The sequence below is a fragment of the Stenella coeruleoalba genome (assembly GCF_951394435.1).
Source record: "Stenella coeruleoalba genome assembly, chromosome: 17".
NCBI classification, from domain to species: Eukaryota; Metazoa; Chordata; class Mammalia; order Artiodactyla; family Delphinidae; genus Stenella; species Stenella coeruleoalba.
Genome location: NC_137163.1, coordinates 32,101,796 through 32,121,845, shown reverse-complemented (window position 1 = coordinate 32,121,845; position 20,050 = coordinate 32,101,796). Strand labels below are relative to the sequence as shown.

General features: G+C 35.3%; 1 protein-coding gene across 43 annotated transcripts in view; it reads left to right on the top strand.

Moving 5' to 3' along the window:
* RIMS2 (regulating synaptic membrane exocytosis 2) overlaps positions 1–20,050 on the top strand; it is a gene marked incomplete at its 5' end in the record, with an annotated part of 603,587 nt that overhangs the window by 513,370 nt on the left and 70,167 nt on the right. For 28 of the 43 annotated variants that reach the window (XM_079901300.1, XM_079901311.1, XM_079901281.1 and 25 more), the window contains one exon: positions 13,511–13,752. The exons of the other annotated variants lie outside the window; for them this stretch is intronic. In XM_079901300.1, the coding sequence (XP_079757426.1) occupies positions 13,511–13,752 (242 nt within the window). The remainder of the gene's footprint in view (positions 1–13,510; positions 13,753–20,050) is intronic. 43 annotated transcript variants of the gene reach the window in all.

Genomic DNA, 20,050 nt, shown 5'->3' with positions numbered 1-20,050 from the left:
TTGTATTCTCATTTGTGCGTGCAATTCATTATTCACTCATTCAAACATGAGTTGAAGTGGCAGGTTATGTTCATTAAAGAAAAGAACTTAATACTAGATAAATATCCATGAAAGCAGAAGTAGCCAATAAATAAACTGCAGAAGTATGTTTGAAACACGACATTTACAAATTGCTTAAATTCTATTTATCTTTATTATTTCATTTTGGTCAATAGATATTATCTACGTTATTTTCTAGGTTTGGCTTCTCAAAGTTCATTTGAAAATGAAAGTGTATTCGTTTCATAAAGTAGCTAAGTACAGTGGAGGTAATAATATCCTTGAATTAATTTTTGTTGTTAGTTTTCAACACACACTTGAGAAAATAATACTTTAGTGTTTCATTTGAGCACTTTTGCCACAAATGTGCCCAGGTTACAGTGGAGACCCCGGGCATTATTTTAAAACCTGGACTCTAGCAGTGGACAAAAGAGATAAAGTTCTTGCCCCATACAGCTTCAAGTGGAAAGGTATATAATAAAAAGGTGAGAAGACTAAAGTTCAGAACAGGTTAAGAAGTATGCTCAAAGTCATGAACTATTAAATGATAGAAATAGGATAGAAACCCATGTCTGACTGACTGTGAACCTAAACTTACATTTCACCTCTTAATGAAATTGCCACATTTTGTTGCCTTGAATAAATCACTGATATTGTTGAAGTACATATCTACCTAAGAATCAAATATAAAACTTTTCCTTTGAGGGACCATGACCTAAGCTTAAGAGAATCTGAAAAGTAGAACTACCTCCTTACCCCAATATGAAGAATTAGGCCCATTTCAAATCTAATTTGCTTTTCTTTGAAGCATGTTGAACAGTAACTCTCTTAAAATACCTTATTTTTTGGCAAGCAAAATGTAAAACACCTAAAAAATCATTTTGTTGATTACTCCAACTGAAGAAAGTGTATAAAATACTGACACTTAGAGAAGCATAGATTTATTCTTGACATTCACACTGTATATTTTGCTTTGTTTGTTTAATGAGGGCAAAGATGCAATACTTAATACCTCACATTTATATCAGAAATTCTAAATATTAAAGAAAGCATACTTTAGCTCAGAAAAATTTAGTAATGCTTCTTTTTTTTTTACACTGCATGGTTTTACCATGTTATTCTTTGTCTTTCAGTTTTATAATAATTGTAGAAAAACTTCAAAAACCATGCACTAAACTAAAAAATGTCCACCTAACTTCTCTATGTTAGCCCCAATTCCAGTGGATTTTCTAACCTTAAAAGACTAGCATTGTGTGTACCGAGACATGGTTCCAGAACAGAAATTCACAATCTTTGTAGAACTGATTGACTTGGAATCTAAAGGGAAAAAATAAGTTTAGATTTCTAAGAAGCTGAAGGCTTTCCTCTAAATGGTTCCAAGGAAGATTCAGTATATATGACCCAAGGACATCTTGTCATATTACTGTCATTGTATTCAGTGAAGGAGATTATAATCTTTCTGTTCTTGATGATTTCTGAGTGACATGTAAAGCAAGCTTATACTTGGTTAATGATGACTGGAACATTATCTACATGCATAAATACAAGCTAAGCAAATATACTAAATTAAATGATGTATTTGCACATTTTTACATGAGAGAATAATAACATTTTCCTTAGGGTGAACAAAGAGATAATGTCGGGAATTTGAAGACATTCGGTTTATCAACACTGCATTTAATCAAAGAGAAATTACCAGTATTCAATAATACTGAATACCAGTAACCGTGGTTCTTGACAAGAAGTATTGTTATTTTACTGGGCCTGTGATGGTCGGACAGATATGGCCACAAGAGGAGACACAGAAGGGGCTCAGGAAAACAAAGTTTATAATAAACTTTGTCCCAAGAAACAGGAGGCATGCCACTCCAAGCAGAGCCATGTGGGAAAGCAGCAGGGTAGGTCAGGAGGCAGAAGGGGCAGGAGTGAGAGAAAAGTCAAGGACAGACCTTTATTGGGGGGGCAAAAAAAAACAAGCTAGGGCAGACTAAACAGTTGAAAATTAGCTAGTTTGAATAATTTCTGCAGGCTGGGCTTTGGGTTATAGGGGTGGTCTCTAGTTGCTTTGTACCAGGCCCTGGAATGATTTAGGGCAGGAAAATATTGTTTGGGTGTAAATGGGCCAGATAGAAGAGGTTTGTCTCTGGATTTGGCTAATTTGCATATCAAAGGCATGCTCCAGGCTGAGCCCTTTACTGTCTCTAAGAATTGGCTTGCACCTGAAGGGGTGATCTCTCCCCAGCCAGGAAGGTTTTTAAATTGGCAAAACATCATAATATCTTGAAAATAAAAAATATAATCAGTACACATACACGTGCATGCACACGCACGCACGCACGCTTTTTTTTAAACGTTTTTATTGGAGTATAATTGCTTTACAATGGTGTGTTACTTTCTGCTTTATAACGAAGGAATCAGTTATACATATATATATATATCCCCATATCTCTTCCCTCTTGCATCTCCCTCCCTCCCACCCTCCCTATCCCACCCTTCTAGCTGGTCACAAAGCAAGGAGCTGATCTCTCTGTGCTATGCGAATGCTTCCCACTAGCTATCTATTTTACATTTGGTAGTGTATATATGTCCGTGCCACTCTCTCACTTCGTCCCAGCTTACCCTTACCCCTCCCCGTGTCCTCAAGTCCATTTTCTAGTAGGTCTGTGTCTTTATTCCCGTCTTGCCCCTAGGTTCTTCATGTTTTTTTTTTTTAGATTTCATATATATGTGTTAGCATACAGTATTTGTTTTTCTCTTTCTGACTTCATTTGGTATGACAGACTCTGGGTCCATCCACCTCACTACAAATAACTCAATTTCGTTCCCTTTTATGGCTGAGTAATATTCCATTGTATATATGTGCCACATCTTCTTTATCCATTCATCTGTCGATGGACACCTAGGTTACTTCCATGTCCTGGCTATTGTAAATAGAGCTGCAGTGAACATTGTGGTACATGAGTCTTTTTGAATTATGGTTTTCTCAGGGTATATGCCCAGTAGTGGGATTGCTGGGGGGTATGGTAGTTCTATTTTTAGTTTTTTAAGGAACCTCCATACTGTTCTCCATAGTGGCTGTATCAATTTACATTTCCACCAACAGTGTATGAGGGTTCCCTTTTCTCCACACCCTCTCCAGCATTTATTGTTTGTAGATTTTTTGATGATGGCTATTCTGACCGGTGTGAGATGATATCTCATTGTAGTTTTGATTTGCATTTCTCTAATGATTAATGATGTTGAGCATTCTTTCATGTGTTTCTTGGCAATCTGTATATCTTCTTTGGAGAAATGTCTATTTAGGTCTTCTGCCCACTTTTGGATTGGGTTGTTTGTTTTTTTGATATTGACCTGCATGGGCTGCTTTTAAATTTTGGAGGTTAAGCCTTTGTCAGTTGCTTCATTTGCAAGTATTTTCTCCCATTCTGAAGGTTGTCTTTTCCTCTTGTTTATGGTTTCCTTTGCTGTGCAAAAGCTTTGAAGTTTCATTAGGTCCCATTTGTTTATTTTTGTTTTTCTTTCCATTTCTCTAGGAGGTGGGTCAAAAAGGATCTTGCTGTGATTTATGTCATAGAGTGTTCTGCCTATGTTTTCCTTAAGAGTTTGATAGTGTCTGGCCTTACATTTAGGTCTTTAATCCATTTTTGAGTTTATTTTTGACACACACACTTTTAGACATTAATTTTTTAATACCCACTAAAATTGAATTAAGAAATACAAAAAATTTTCACTTGGAGCTTTGTTGTTTAGATATTTTTAAATATCTGTAATCATTGGCCTGTCAGTATGTGCTATTGATGAAAGAGCTCCTTCTTGGCTTTTTATCTCTAAGCCCAGAACCCTCATTTTCTCCCGAGCAAACAAGGACCCGGTAACTGATAACAACACTGTCTCAGAAAGCACAATGTGCTCTTCTTCATTGACAGTTCCACATCCTATGGCTCAGTCTCCTGAGCCCTGCTATCTGTTAAAGAGGACAGATGGTAAAAATGGCTATCTTTTCTGATAACAAAGGCTTTACTATAGCAATAATGCAAAGCTCACTAAAAGAATAATGTGTCAGGTGACATGATGCCACAAATTCTAAGAACTTGGAACAGTGGAAGTTATTTGTGGTTCTCTACAAATTATTTTACCTGACTCCCACACATGCTAAGAAAGATAAAAGGGCAAGAAACAACTTCTTTTTGCTCAGTTATTGTCAGGCAAGTATAAGGAAAACATTGACAACTTCAATAAAGCAACCTTGTTTCTAAATATAAAGGAATAATGTATGGATAATATATATTTGGCCTCTTGAAAAAAATTCTAGAACGAGTTTTTGGTTTTGTTAATCCTTTGGGACTCCAGAAATTCTGGTAGATCCTTCTATATGAATTTGAAAGATTGATTTTAATTAGATATGGGAGTTTTATAGATAATAATTAAATTTAATCAAGATTTATAAGTTTAAAGTGTGTTTGATGCAATGTGATTACAAATGATGCAATGTGATTACGCAAAGTAGAGATTTTTTTTAACTTGGATTTGATTTGTAATCAAGTTTTTGAAAAAAAATCTGAGTATCCACTATTTTTCAAAATATGGAACTAATGTACTTTGTACTTTAGAGTCTGAGGAATTAATATCCTTAATCTATAGCCATTTATACATTTTGAAACTCAACATGTAGTGGTTTTATTTAGGTTAAAGTTACAGTCTAATAATATTTCCGTATCATAGTTTAGCTTTCAGTGTTATTTTTAGCAGCATAATGTGAATTTTTATGTAGTGTAATCATTTCAATAGTGCAGAATATTCATTATTTGTTAAATACTCTACAAAACTTGGTACTCTGATTATAGAGCTGGATGATTAGCAAGAATAAATCAAGTTCTCAGTTTTTGGGGGTTTTTTTCCCACCAAATTTTAACAATTAGTGTTCCTTTGATATTAGTAAGAATGGTGAAAAGTGTAAACTGATCCTTGAAGTAATATGCCAGTGAACATACCTTCTGATAATTTGTCATGTACTTTTTCATGTTATTGAAAGTACTATGTAATCATGTGGTAAAATCAGAAAAGCTGACATGAAAATGAATTAGAGGAAAGTCTATTTCTGCCTAAAATATTTACATATAGAAATAGTGAGGTTAGTTGAAAAGTACAGGTGAAACAATAGAAAAATTTAGGGAGATTATACACACATTGAATTGATGGGTTAGAATTATGGAATTCTGGAAACTTGTGAAGGGAGACATGTTATTGCTTAAAATACATATATCAAGGGAAATCGTGGGGAACAATAGGCAAAGCTGAATTAAAAAGAAAAAGAGGACTTCCATGGTGGCGCAGTGGTTGAGAGTCCGCCTGCCGATGCAGGGGACACGGATTCGTGCCCCGGTTGGGGAAGATCCCACATGCCGCGGAGCGGCCGGGCCCGGGAGCCATGGCCGCTGAGCCTGCGCGTCTGGAGCCTGTGCTCCGCAATGGGAGAAACCTTAAAATTTCAAAGAGATTAATTTTTAAAACCACATTAACAGGGGTATTATAGTCATAAAAATTTGGAGGTTAAAAGTACCTTAACAATGATCTTTAACCTCCTCATTTGCTAAGTTAGGAAAAGGAGGACCAATGAGTAAAAGAAACTTTTCTGGTAAACCATTACCCGTGTAGTTTTGGATCTAGAAATTGTGATAAGACAGTTTTATTAAACAGATATACAGATGGGTTCCTTCTATTCCCCTTTAATAAAATTCCTCACAGCATAAAAATTTAATGTTTTAAATCAAACTCTTTCACTTGAGTTTTTAAAAAACGTTTTCTCCATCTCGAAGGAATTTCTCTATTTCAATAGGAATTTCTCTATTTCAGTAGCTGCTTTCTTAAAGGTAAATTGTGCCCTCTAAACCTCTAAATCCATAGCTTTTCTTAAATGTTCCTGCTAATTAACTCTGCATCATTTGAAAGGTTCAACTTTCTTGAACCTCGTTCTTCTCTTGTCTTCTGTGGAATTTAACCCTATTCTATTTTTCTTATTTCTGAGAATGCATCTCTATTCACCTCAGTCACTCTTCTTTTTCCTAATCTTAAAATATAAGTATTTCTTGGACTGTCTTCTCAACCTTTTTCATTTCTCTCTCTTTACACTCTTGGCTTGCCTACTTAGGCCATCCTAGCTTCATCTGTCCTCTCCTGTTCAACAAATACTTACTGACTCCATCTGTCGAGCCCTGACTATTCCCTTGAACACTTGGCCTGAGTGGACAGCCTCCTCTTACTCAGCCTTTCCATCAGGAAATTCCACTGATTCTGGTGTTGATCATTTCCTAAATCAGTACCACCTGTGCAAACACTATACTCTCTAAGGATCTCAGTTTTCTTTAAGAGTTGTTGTGAGGATTACATGAGTTAATTCATATAAAGCACTTGAAATAGCCTCTGGAATATGGTAAATGCTTACTAATTTGAACTATGATTATATCTTATTCCCAGGTCCAGATGCTAAGCTGTATAGAAGTTTCCTTCCAGATAACTTTTACACTAATCTTTGCTTTCTATTAGTAATAGCAGTACAGCAGCCTAAGTTCTTATTTACTTTCCCAGTATTATTGCTATAAACTCCTAATTGATTTTTCCATAGCCAGTCTCTCCTGACTTTGTTACTCAAGACATATTAAAGTGTGCTGCTGTGATAAACAACCCTGAATTCTTAATCAACAAAAGTTGATTAATTCTTAATTAACTAATTGATTCAACTAATCAACTAATTCTTAATCAACTAATCAATCAATTAAGAATTAATTCTTAATCAACAAAAGTTCATTTCTGTCCATTATAGTCACTCAGGGGCTTAGTCTGGTAGAGGCCCTGTCTTTCACAGTCCCAGGGGCAGAGGGAAAGAGAAGTTGGAGTTGAACACCACCGATTAAATGCTTCTCCGCAGAAGTGCTAGGACTCACTTCCACTAACATTTCATTTGTCTCAACAAGTCAAAAACCCAATCACTGTGTGATAGGCAGAGAGAGAAACATACACTTTTGATCTATAAAGTTTAAAATTTTTCCTTAAAGTAAGTTTCTTCAAACTCATGGCAGGGATGGGATCTGTTATTCAATGATTTGATGGAGAACTTATAAATTCAAGAGATAATAAAGATAGATAGATAGGTAGGTAGGTAGGTAGATAGATGGATAGATAGATAGGTAGATAGATAGATAGATAGGTAGACCTAAGAGTTTAAATGGATTTATGAATGCTCAATTAATAAAGCAATCTTCTTATTCCTTTAATGATCTAGCCTTTATAAATTTGTCACTGTTTAAAGAAGGTAATTATGTTGTCTCCAAAATGTCCATTAATGATATATTTAGAGGTAAAATATTGGGCTGGATCCCAGGGCTCTTGGTGCAACCAACTCTGCAATGTTCTCAGACTTAGGGCCGCTCTGCTATAGTATCCGAATAGGCAGTTAAATAAGGGTAAGCAGTACTGGACATGTATTTATTCCAACACATTCAGGCTTTATCCTGTCTTGACCTCCCCTTATATTAGTATCCTCACCTTCACCCCATTCAGTTAACACTGGTTTTATAAATTTCCTCCAACAGCCAAGCTTCCTTCTACCCCTTGGTGTGTGCAGCTGCCCCCCTTTCAGTTTCGAATACTCTTCTCAGCGTGACTGGCTTCATCATTCAATACTCAGCTCAATTGTCTCCTCTGCCCAGAGGCCTTCCTTGACCACCCCATTTAATATTGTCCCTCCCCCACTTCCTGTCCCTTGTTACCACTGTATTCTATCTTATTTTCTTCAGATCACTTATCACTATCTGAAGTTGCATTTATTTACTTAATTATTGTCTTTCCCTACAACAATAGGAGGGAAAGCTCCATGAAGGCAGGGACATTCTCTTTTTTTCTCTGTTGTATATCTAACTCCAAGAACAGTGCCTGCCACATAGTAGGTACAAAGCAAATATCTTTTAAATGAACGATCAAATCCTGGGAGTTGATCGTTAAAGGGAGCAAAATGTTAAAAGGGAGCAAACCTAAAAATAAGAAATAGCTTTTTTTCTTAAAGAAATCTTTAATATAGTGGCATTTTAGGCATTAGCCAGCTGTTGGGAAAGGAGTTTTGGAGATGACCGGCCTTCTTGGTGCTCCTTAAACTATCCTAAGTGTGCAGTGACCTGCTCTGTAACCAGCAAAGCGCTGCTTCCTATCATGAGACCCAAGACTAAGGAACATTTAAACAGTTTCATTACTAATAACTATAATCAAGGCAGATGTTTTTGACAAAAAATAATTTATTGATTAGCTAAATATTCTTCCCTAACTCTGGACATCAACTTTGTGACATAGACATACACGCACATACCCTCCAACACATTTAGATACTATAATAATACATTATAGTATGTTAATAGAATGCATTTATATACAGTACCTGCAGTAATGTTAAAAATACTAAATTTTAAATTCGTGTCATCTCCGGCAATCAAAGAATTAGCATGAGAAACTCAGTTTTTATATACTCTTCAGAGAGAGATGTTTTCTTGAATGTTTAACTTAATTAGGGTTTCTTGACGTTAGAGCTGGTCATTGGAATTTCAGTTATAAGCTAAAACCACATTCTTATGCAGCTCTATTTGCATTTTACATGCTGATATATTTGCCAGTACATTAATTAAAAGGGACTGTGTCATACCATTTTTGTATCCCTATATTTGTGGGGATATATATTCAATAAACATTTGAATAAATGGTTACTACTTTACTAGCCGAAACCTGTAGATGGTCATTTGAGTAAATGGAAATATAGCTTATTAAATTGTAATATAGAATCATAATAATTTCAAACTCCACATTTTAGGAAAGAAATAACATTTAATGTAGAGAAAATGTTTAGTGAGGTGAACTTTAGATGGGAGCAGGGTTTGTTACCCTCCCTTCCCCCCTCCCATAAGGAATATGCCAGAATTCAAGGAATCGCACTCGAAATCCAGACCTCCACTCAATGCTGGCAACCGGTGCAATCGAATCTGAGTGATCATAGTGATAGGTATTCAGTGAGCTCTTGGCATCTGCCTCCAGAAACACAGGAATGGGAAGGAAAGGGAATTAAGTCTTTCAAGGTGGCATAATGTTTGGGAACTTGGCCAGTCTCACTGGGTTTTTTCCTCCTCTGTCATTATTCCTATTGTCTTCTAACTTTTAAGCCCTCTAAGCCCTCTCTAGCACCACTTACTAGCCTAAGATGTTATAAATAGTCCTACTCAAGTGTCTTTTCTGCCCCTGTGCTGCAGTTCTCATACTCCATTGTATGAGCTGCTGGGCCCTCTATACTTTATTCATAAAATTCTGTGTCACTCTAGTCTCTAATTCCTTGGGCAGGTTCTCTCATAACCACCTTCCCAGCTCTCAATAAGATGAAATATTTTTTCATGACTGTATATTTTATTTACAGTGTTACTCTTATGCTCATACTCTCACAAACTCAGAGTTTGTCCTGTGTTTGCTGTTTATCTTAACAGCTAGACTACTCAGTTCTATTCATTCAAACCTATTAAAAATACTTTTGGCCTATAAACTTCATTTAGCTTAATCACATAGCTCCTATAATCCCGTAAATATGCTATTTAAGTCTTTGGAGAATATTTACAAATATTTTACCTGCCTTTCATTACCTTTCTCCCAATGATAGGTGATACTAGATTTGCCCTTTAAAAAATATTTTGGGGTACAACTTTCAACAACTACAATCATGTCATAAAATAAATCACTTGTATTGGCAATTTTACACATTTCAAGAATACTAAATATATAAAGTTCTTCATTATTTTTCTAATGCCAAAAATTAGAAAACATGCATAAAACAATATTTAGAAATGTGGAAACACTGTGTTTCTTTCTGGAATTGAGCATCCTATATCAATGCCCAGTATTATTGTGTAGTAATCTCTTAGAATTAGCTTGAAAGCCATGGTACACATTTAGCCCATGGAATGAACTATGCAAATTGAATTATTTGGCCTGTTTTCGTCCTTGATTGCTCTTTTCATTTGTCTGATTGTTTTAATTTTTTTCTTGTTACCAATACCTTTTATGTTCATTTTGGAAAAAACAAAATAGAAATAAAAAGCATAACTACCAACCAGAGAAAATTAAAACTATTTACTTTTAGCATGCTGTTCACAGTACATCCTTTAGATTTCTTGCTATGACACTTTTTTTCCCAAAGAACATAAACATCCTGAACATATTTTATTTTTCTTTATATTCCCTTAATTCCCCGCTTGTGCAGATAACTAGTAGATCATCTATGAATCCAGGTTTCCTGAACTACCCAGTTTATCAAGAGATGTTCATTTCTTTGTATATGAATTTCTTTTCGTTTGTTTGTTTGTGGCAGCGTGTCACTCTGGGATTTGAATTTACCTGTGTCCCCTAGTAGTAGGGTAAATCCCTATTTGGTATGTGTGCCAGCCAAAGCTAAGTTGCAGATACCTGCTTCCTCTTACCCTTTCTCCCATATCAAGAACATATTTTACGTCAATAAATATTTATTTACAACAGCATTTTCAAAGGTACATTCTATTTTATTGATGAACATAACTTATTTAAACACCCTCTACTGTTGGACACTTATGGAGTTTTACCATGTGTATGTATGTGTTTTACTATTGTAATCAGTTCTGCAGTAAATACCATTCTTGCTAAATCTATGAACGTTGCCGTTTTCCCTTAGGATAAGTCCTAAAAGTAGTATTGATAGGTTAAAGGGTAGGCATGTTTTTTAAATGCTTTTGATACATATTGCCATATTGCCCTTCAGAAATCTGTCATTGGTACTACCACCAGCAGTATTGGAAAGTTACCATATTACCAGACCCTTACAAAATTTCTCTTTTAAAGTAATTGATAATGTAATGAATGGGTCTGTGCTTTCTTAACTACACTAAGCATTCCAAATGATCGCCCATGTTTACAGATTCTTTACTACAAAGTATTCCTTAAATAGTCACAAAACTATTAAAATGTTGGCTGATAGCTTGTTTGCTTGCAGTATTGTTTGCTTATAGTTTTAGGTGATGTCCAAGTGAGGAAAGTAAAGGAAACCAGTAGTGATAGCCTAGCCTCAGTCTCCCTCTCTTCAAAACACAGCACTGGAGAGCAACTACTCGTAAACTCATCCCTGGTGATCTCTAAGCTTCAAGGAGATGAGAAGTAGAACCATTTTACAAAACTTAGTAACCTTTTTTGTAGATAATGCATTATCAAAGTTGTTAGGTTGAAGAGAAGTATACTTCTTTAAAACCAAATGGTCATTAAAATACTTATCTATAATCTGATTTATCCATTCAGTTAGTATTTTATTATATCCTGCTTAATTTTGGCCAAGTTCTTTATGCCCTTATATCCAACCATGAGAATTAAAATGCAAAAATCACAAGGTACAATATTTTGAGAGTCTATCTTTGACTTCCTTGGTAGGCAGTAGATTAGGAGGTTCTTTTAGAAAAGTATGTTTGGGGTAAAAATTCCTACATGACAGGAGTACTAGTTATTGAGACTATGGAACATATTATTTTGAAAGTCTTAGTCTCAACTAAACTTTGACTTTCCTAGACTATGCCATGCCTTTTCTGACGATAGCATACCATAAAAGTCATATGTTGCATTTTTATGTTCATTTGCCCAGAATCCATGAAACAAGAGATACTTGGGGAGCAAAATGTTTCGTAGTTAAAAGGGACCTTATAGATATTCCAGTTCAGCATGTTTAATGGATGCTTAATGGGTGATGATGGTGCTGGTGGTGGTGATAATAATAAGGAGAAGGAGGAAGAGAATAATTTTGGGAGCTCTTATGTGTTTCCCATTCCGCTAGTGCTTTACTTAGGTTTTTTCATTTATTAAATGAGGAAGTTAAGTTCCAGAAAGGAAAACAACTCTCCCAAGATCAGTCAGTAAAGCCAAAGATCAAACCCAGATTTCCTGGCTCCCAGTATAGTCCACTCTCCATTACATAGTGCTGGCTATATGAAAAACCAGTTTAGACATTTGAATCTCAGAAGTTTTAAAATTTATAATTATAAATATCACTTCTATTGATGCTGTTAAGTATTTACATATATAATACATGTTGAAGGGCTTTAACCTTATTTTATCTATTGTCTATATTCCCTAATATTAATTTTTATTTACTGAATTTTTACTTTAGACATATTATCCCTATTCTTTAATATAAGAAAGTACAATAAGATATTCTCTTATAAATGAGGAACCTGAGAGTCAAGTAGAGCAATTAACGTTTCTAAAGGAAGTCAGTTAAGTAGCGGCAAATCTGGGATTTAAGCCCCCATCTGTTGCCTCCAAAACTCTTTCTACTTTACTCTATAGTTGCTTATTGAAGAATAGCAAAATTAAACAAGCTTGGAAATGATTGATTTGGGGCGTTGTGGAAGTGTTATACACTGTCTCCTCTCTTTCTCTCTTGTTTATTTATGCCTCATTTCTTCTTAAAACTAATGTGAAGTAATGTGAATAGTACAATTTACTGTCTTTTTAAAAAATTTCATACTGAGTCTTTTCCCTCTTAAATACTTGGAGGAAACGAACATAGGTTAATAAAGGTAACATGTGTTGAGAATTCCCTGGTGGTCCAGTGGTTAGGACTCCATGCTTCCACTGCCGGGGGCCCAGGTTTGATCCCTGGTCCTAACCTTTCAGTAGGTTTTACTCTAGGATAGAGGGGAAAAAATATTTTAAACATTTTAAAATGTTTAAAAGATTATTGCCTTCTGACCATATTGTCTAGAAAACTGGTAATGTTTCTTTCTTTCAAATGAATGCAAGAGGAAAATCTTTTCTTCATTTTTGGAATATAAACTTATATCAGTATATGAAAGTGTAAAGTGAAATAAATTATTTTTAATTCAAAACTAATGAAAACATCAATCCCTGTTAGAAAATTTAACAGCTGTTAGAAAAATCTTATTAATAAAATGAGAAAACTGAAAGAGCCACTCTTGGCAATAGAAGCTGTAATTTTTGCCATTTTTTGTAAAATTTCCCCACTCATCAAATTTCTCTTTGAAAGCTATAGTAAAGCAAATTCGAGAAGAATGCTTTGGAAACTTCTTTCATATGTTATATGGCTGCCTCAAAGTGTATTGCTCTTGCAGGACAGCATATTCTCTTAAATGAGCCCACTGATTTTTCGCAAATATTTTTTTCCTGTGACCACGCAAACCTGTGCCTTCTTTGAAAGCAGAAAGGAAATCACGTCTGATCTTGGATAGTTACGTTAAGGTTGGCCCTGAATAGTAAAACCCATTCAAGACCATGGTATTTGAAAATTTTTGAGTCCTAAAAATATGTCCCACTAATGATATAATTGAATTATACTCCAGATATTTCATCTAAAATACCTTTTCTGTCTTTTCCTTTTTACTCTTGTCCTCACTTTTAATGATCCATCGGCCTACAGTGTCTTTACATCCAAAATGCAAAGCAGACAAATGGGCATCTCAGGGAAGAACATGACTAAAAGCACCAGCATCAGCGGAGACATGTGCTCGCTGGAGAAGAATGATGGCAGCCAGTCTGACACTGCAGTGGGCGCCTTGGGCACCAGCAGCAAAAAGCGGCGCTCTAGCATTGGGGCCAAAATGGTAGCTATTGTTGGTCTCTCCCGGAAAAGCCGCAGTGCTTCTCAGCTCAGCCAAACGGGTAGGCATTTTTATGTTACTCTTTTGACTTCCTAATTGAGTTGTAATTAATTAAAATACATACTCTTTTCTCTTATTTATTCTGTCTCAGTAATGTGTAGATGATGACATGTTCCAGAAGAAAAGGGGCATATTTTAGACTAGTTAACTTTTCCGAAAATATAACAATGACTTTGTTTTTCAGTGATCAGTGAACCTGCTTCTCAGTGAACCTTGGTTACTGTTCTTGAAATGCACTTAACATCTTTTCTCCTCAGAGAGGAGTTAAGCTGTGGTCCTCCTGATTGTCAGTTGCTGGTCCTCTGTAAAGGTACTCTGATCTGTGAGATATTTACTTTTCTTTAGGTTCCTCAAGTTGGAACCAGCCAAGTTAATTTCCACTCCCAGCAAGTTACCGTGATGAAGATGACGCCACATATTTTGTATGAATAATATACTTCATTTATTGCTGACAGCCTAACTTCTTTTTCAGTTTGTAAGCAGCATTTACCAGTTGTATCAATTTTCTCACTGCAGTTTTTATTTCCCTGTTAACACTTCAAGCAGCAATATTCTCCAGCAGCAGGGATGGAGGAATTTTCTGCTGACAGGGAAGATACTCAAAGCTTTGCTACTTTAAAATTCAGTCTCGAATCACATCTGCAAAAATAAATTAGATACCACACTCCTACTCAGAAAAGCCACTGTTAGTAATTAAGAAATTTGTGAGTCAAAGCAATGGCTTTTTTCAAATGGGTGTTGATAATTAAGCATTAAGTCCCTGGTATCTTGGAAATAATAGCATATCTTCTACTTAACACACAAACAAAAGCATATAATATGGTGTTTCTTTTACAGCAAATAAATTATAGGCAAATGGATTAAATCTCATTTGTGCCTGAATACTAGGGTTCTGGTACAGAGAAGCCAGGGCATAAATCTACAGCACAAAAGAATTTAAGGATATGTTAATTCCTGGACCCGTCTAACCTTGGTTTTACAAACTGTAACAGTGATTCTGGAATTTGAGCCTTATATGATAGTATTATTTTGAAATAATTATTTGATGGCATTCCTTATATCCTGATTGTAACTTACTATATTTCATGTGATTATGTTAGAGTAATTTTTCACTTGGTGTTTTAAAATGTTACTTTGCATTTTAATATAGAATTAGAAATTTAATTTATGGACATAGAGATCATATTTAAAGGATTTTTTAAATTGCTAGCATTTATACATAATTAACTGTGTTGTGCTAAAATGATAGATGTTGGCCTTTTGAAATTGAGAGGTTTTTTTCTCTCGCAGTTAGAACTTTATTTATTGCATTTTTCTCTTTAAAACTTACAAACATTTGTAAACCCAAAACTGCTCTAAAAAAAGTCTATTAATCTAAAAAATGAAGAACCTAAAATAGGCACTGATAAAACTACAAGTTAGAGAATATGTGGTATTAAATGAAATAAATAATTCTATTCATTCAGGGGTTTGAGCACTTACTATGTGCCAGGCACATGGAGAACACAGATGAATAAGAAATCATTTATAACCTGAGTTGCTTATACTCTAGTGGAAGATAGATACTTCAACAGATTGCTTCAAGATCCTATGTCAGTGGTAAAACTAGAATTACATAGAAAGTGTGCTGAGTGCTCAGAGGAGGATTGTTTGAATTCCAAGAGTGAATACCTGGAGGAGATGTTGCCTGATCCAAGGCCTGAAAAAAGAGTGATTGCTAACCAGGTAAAGGACAATTAGAAAGGTGTTCCAGATAGAAACCGTAATGACAAAGGAATGGAAGTATTACATATACAGGAATGATAGGAAATAGATGTGATTTTAACAAAAAATTTTGGACTGAATGTGGCTAGAGGCAAGGTCGATAGGTCATGGAGAGTCTCATAGATCATATTAATTTGTAGGTGATAGGAAGTTTTAAAGGGTTTTCAGTAGAGAATTGATATGGATAGATTCGCATAATATATATTTTGTAGGCCATTCAGGCAGCCATTTACTTATCTAACAAATATTTTTTGAGCATCTACCATATGCTGTATTTTAAAGAAAACATGGGCAAGACGAGATCCTTCTCTTGGAGCTTATATCTAGTGGAGCTGCAATAAAGAAGTAAACCTAAGTCAGCATCTGGTAAAGAGGATTTTAGGATGAATTAGCAGAATAGTACAATATTTCAGATAAGAGATAAGATCCTGAACGAAGTGAGTTGTCAGTTATAATAAAGATAGAGAGGGGTTGATAAATTCAGGGGATTGTTAACAAGCAAAATTAGTAGTCAGTCACCCGATTTATTCATGGGTCAGATGTGGGGAGGTGAAGGAGAGAAGATTCTAAGGTAATCCCCATATTTCTGGCTTAACATCCCTGGATGGATGGTTGTGGTGCTATTAATGGATATTGGAAGTATAAAAGAAGGAATAGTTTGGGAGAAGGAGAGGTGTCAATTTAGGATACTTTGAATCTGAGATATCTATGGAACATCCAAGTAGAAATGTCTAGAACGTATTTAAATAAACTCTTCTAAAGCTCGTGTCAGAACCAGAGACATAAATCTGGGAGTTATAACGTTCAGAGGTTGCTTGAAACCATGAACATGAGTGAGACTGCCCAAGAAGAACACTGCAGATAAAAGAACAGTAGGTGAAGGCAGTGCTCTGTGGAAGATTAACCTTTTAGAATTGGACAGAGGAACAGGAGCCAATGAAGACCAAGAAGAAATTATCATGAAGAAAGGACAAACACTCTGAGAGAGTAGTGTCACAGAAGCTAAGAGTATAGAACGTTTGAAGAAGATGGTCAATATTTCTCAATGATCAATTTCATGTCTTCATAGTTTTGGCATTAATATCCCATATATCTTTCTTTGACAATATTTTTATTTAAAAATAGAGATCTGTTGACCATACACTGATTTGATTTTTATTGTCAAAAACACTGTGATGTTAGCAGATTTAAGAAATGTAGTTTAGTTCTTTGTTATATCATATAGCCCCTTCTTATGTATATAGCATAGCAGAAAATAACGTGTTCCTTTTTGTTGTTGTCTACATTTATATTCAGTAACATTATAATTGTTAAATTTTTTATCATTCTTAAAATGTGCAGTTGCATTCCTACGTACACAACATATAGCTTCGACCTACATTGACAATAGAATTCAGAATATCTCTCATTTTAAAGCCAGAGATTAACTGTAGAATAGCCAACAGAGATTGTTTTGTAATTACTGGACTCCAAACTTCCAGTGGGTTTCTAAATTCTGTATTTCTGTGTATATGTCTCAAGTAAGGTTTTTATGTTTTCTTTTCTTAAAAATGCAGTAACAAGCTCTAACAGTGTTTAAAACTGAAATCTTCAAATTTAATACCTAAACTCTTTGATCATATGATAACATTCTCTAAAACAATGAATGGATTTATGATGTTGCATCTTACAATAGATCCTTTGTTTTGATTTTTCTGGCCTTTGCATGGAGATCTGCATGTAATTAATTTATAGTTATCATTTGATTAATGATATACCATAATATCTTCAACTTCTTAAAATGATACTCATTGTAAAAGTAAATATCATTTTACCAGTATGGATTTCAAGACCAGATAAAGACTGCTTACTTGACTTCTGAAGAGTAGAAAACTCAGCAAAATGGTATCTTTCTAAAGAATGTCGAAATTATTCTGGATTATGATTATGTATGATTATGTAGGATCAGTAATCATACATAAACAATAATTGATGAAGGGGAAACCATTTATAAAGATATGTTGGTTAATACACATAGTAGCTAAGTCATATCTCTCTTCTTTTCCCAGGCTATTTTGTATCCTTCTTTGACTGTTGAGTGGAAACTCACCATTTTTAAAGCTTAAATATATCTTGCTAAACATCACAACCTTGTAGAAAGCACATAGGGTGAATAAGGAGACTTGGATGCTATTGCTTACTCTGGGTTATATAAGATATCAAACACGGCCTCTTAAGAAAACCTGCCCAGGGGCTTCCCTGGTGGCGCAGTGGTTGAGAGTCCGCCTGCCGATGCAGGAGACACGGGCTCGTGCCCCGATCCGGGAGGATCCCACATGCCACGGAGCGGCTGGGCCCGTGAGCCATGGCCACTGAGCCTGCGCGTCCGGAGCCTGTGCTCTGCAACTGGAGAGGCCACAACAGTGAGAGGCCCGCGTACCGCAAAAAAAAAAAAAAAAAAAAAAAACCTGCCCAACACATCTGAGTCATAGAATGTTCATCTGACAGTTGTATTTAACACCTGCTGTCCTAACAGAGTTTTTATAAAGATAATACTTTAAATGTATAAGAAAATGCTTTCAGAACTTAAAAATCATTTTATAGATGTAAGCTATAAATAGCAAATTCAGCCTCATGGGGAATCAGGAATTCTATTTTAGACATGTCAATTTTGAGATGCCCATGAGACGTCTAAGGACAGTCATTCTATGGTTAGTTGGATATGCATCCATATTAGGTCAAGGCTAAGCATGTACTTTGGGAGTAATCAGCAGGTAATATTTAAAGCCATGGCACTAGATAATATTACTTTGTGTAACTTAAATCAGAGGAAAACTAAAGACAGAGCCCTGGTATATGCCAACATTTAGATATCAGGAAGAGAGTCCATTAAAGGAAACTTAAGAGAGAGCAGCCATTAAAGAAAATGAAAAAGAAGAATATGGTATCTTGGAAACCAAAGGAAGAAAATATTTTAAGAAAGCTGATCATCTCTTCAAGTGCTTCTGGTAGTTCAGATAAGATGAAGATTGGGAGTTGACCATTGGATTTCGCAAGATGGAGGAATTTGGTAAACCTTGACAAGCCTTGCGATGGTAGACAAAGCCTGATTGGAGCAGGTTAACAAAAATGGGAGGTGAAGTAGAGTCCCTGAGAATAATTTCAAGAATGAAAATTAGAACACCTAATACTTATTGAGCACTTTCATGTGCTAGGCACTGTTTTAAGCACTTTGCATGTAAATCATTTAAATCTTACAATGTTATGGAGCAAGAATTAATTACTATTACCCTCATTTTATAGATGAGGGAATCAAAGTAGGCAGAAGGGGAGTAACTTCCCCAAGTTTACTTAACTAGTTAAGGGTGGAAGTTGGGATTTAAATCCAGGCAGTATAGATCTGGAGACTTCGTTCTTAATTATTCTGTTATAGTCTAGACCAGCACTGTCCAATAGAACTTTTAGCAGTGTTGGCATTGCTCTATATCTGCATTATCCAATACAATATGGTAGCCAACATGTGGCTACCATACAACCAACATGTGGCTATTGAGCACTTGAAATGTGGCTTGTGTGACTGAGTAACTGAATTTTAAATTTTTTTACATTTTTAATTTATATAATTTTAAGTAGGCACATATGATTAGTGACTACTGTGTGCAAATAAAAACAATTTCTAGGATTTTTGATAAAAAGGGAAATAAAAAAAATAGGACTATAGCTTGGAAGAAATAGATCAAAGACGAGTTTTGGTTTTTTAATGAGAGGGGATACTTGTGGGAACAACTGAGTGGGTGAGAGAGCTTCGGATCCAGAGCTTAAGTAGAGATCAGCTCTTATAACCTGTGGCCACTCAGGAATCTCTGCTCTTTTCATCTTGTAGTAATTTCTAAGCTCGCCCAGTACTTTATACTTCCTCTAATTATAATACTGAGTAACTGTAATCATTTATGTATTTGTCTATCTCTTGGCTAGACTGTTTTTTCTTATTTTGTACATCCTTCTCAGTGTCTGGTATAGTATCAAACATAGTGATCTCCGATGAAAGGCCCATGTACTCCTTTGGGGTTCATGATGAAGTTCTCTGGAGGATGGAACGAAAATGGTAGAATTTATTTTTCCTTTTAATCTAAAAGACAAAAAAGAAATTAAGCACTACCATATTTAATATATGGCTTCACCCTAGTTTTCTCAGTTGGTCTGGATGTCAGTCAGGTGTTGCATGCCTTTCTGGAGGTGTTAGTTTCCTTAACCACAAGAAAATGGGCAAGAGGCTCACAGAGATTCCTGCAATGAAACTGGATTAAGTGTGATACTAATACTGCAACTACACAAAAATGTAGTCCTGAAACTTCTACTCCTAGTCAGGCTTTTCGTTAGCCACTGATGAAATAAACAAAGTGACACTCTAAGATCTGACAAGAAGTCACTAAAAAATCCTAAGTTCTCAGGAAAATTAATAAAATACAGATTTATATCCACTATTATTAACAATGAACTTTACCCTACATTTATACTTTATATGATCTATGGTGTTTTGTTATGAAGTTTCTTTT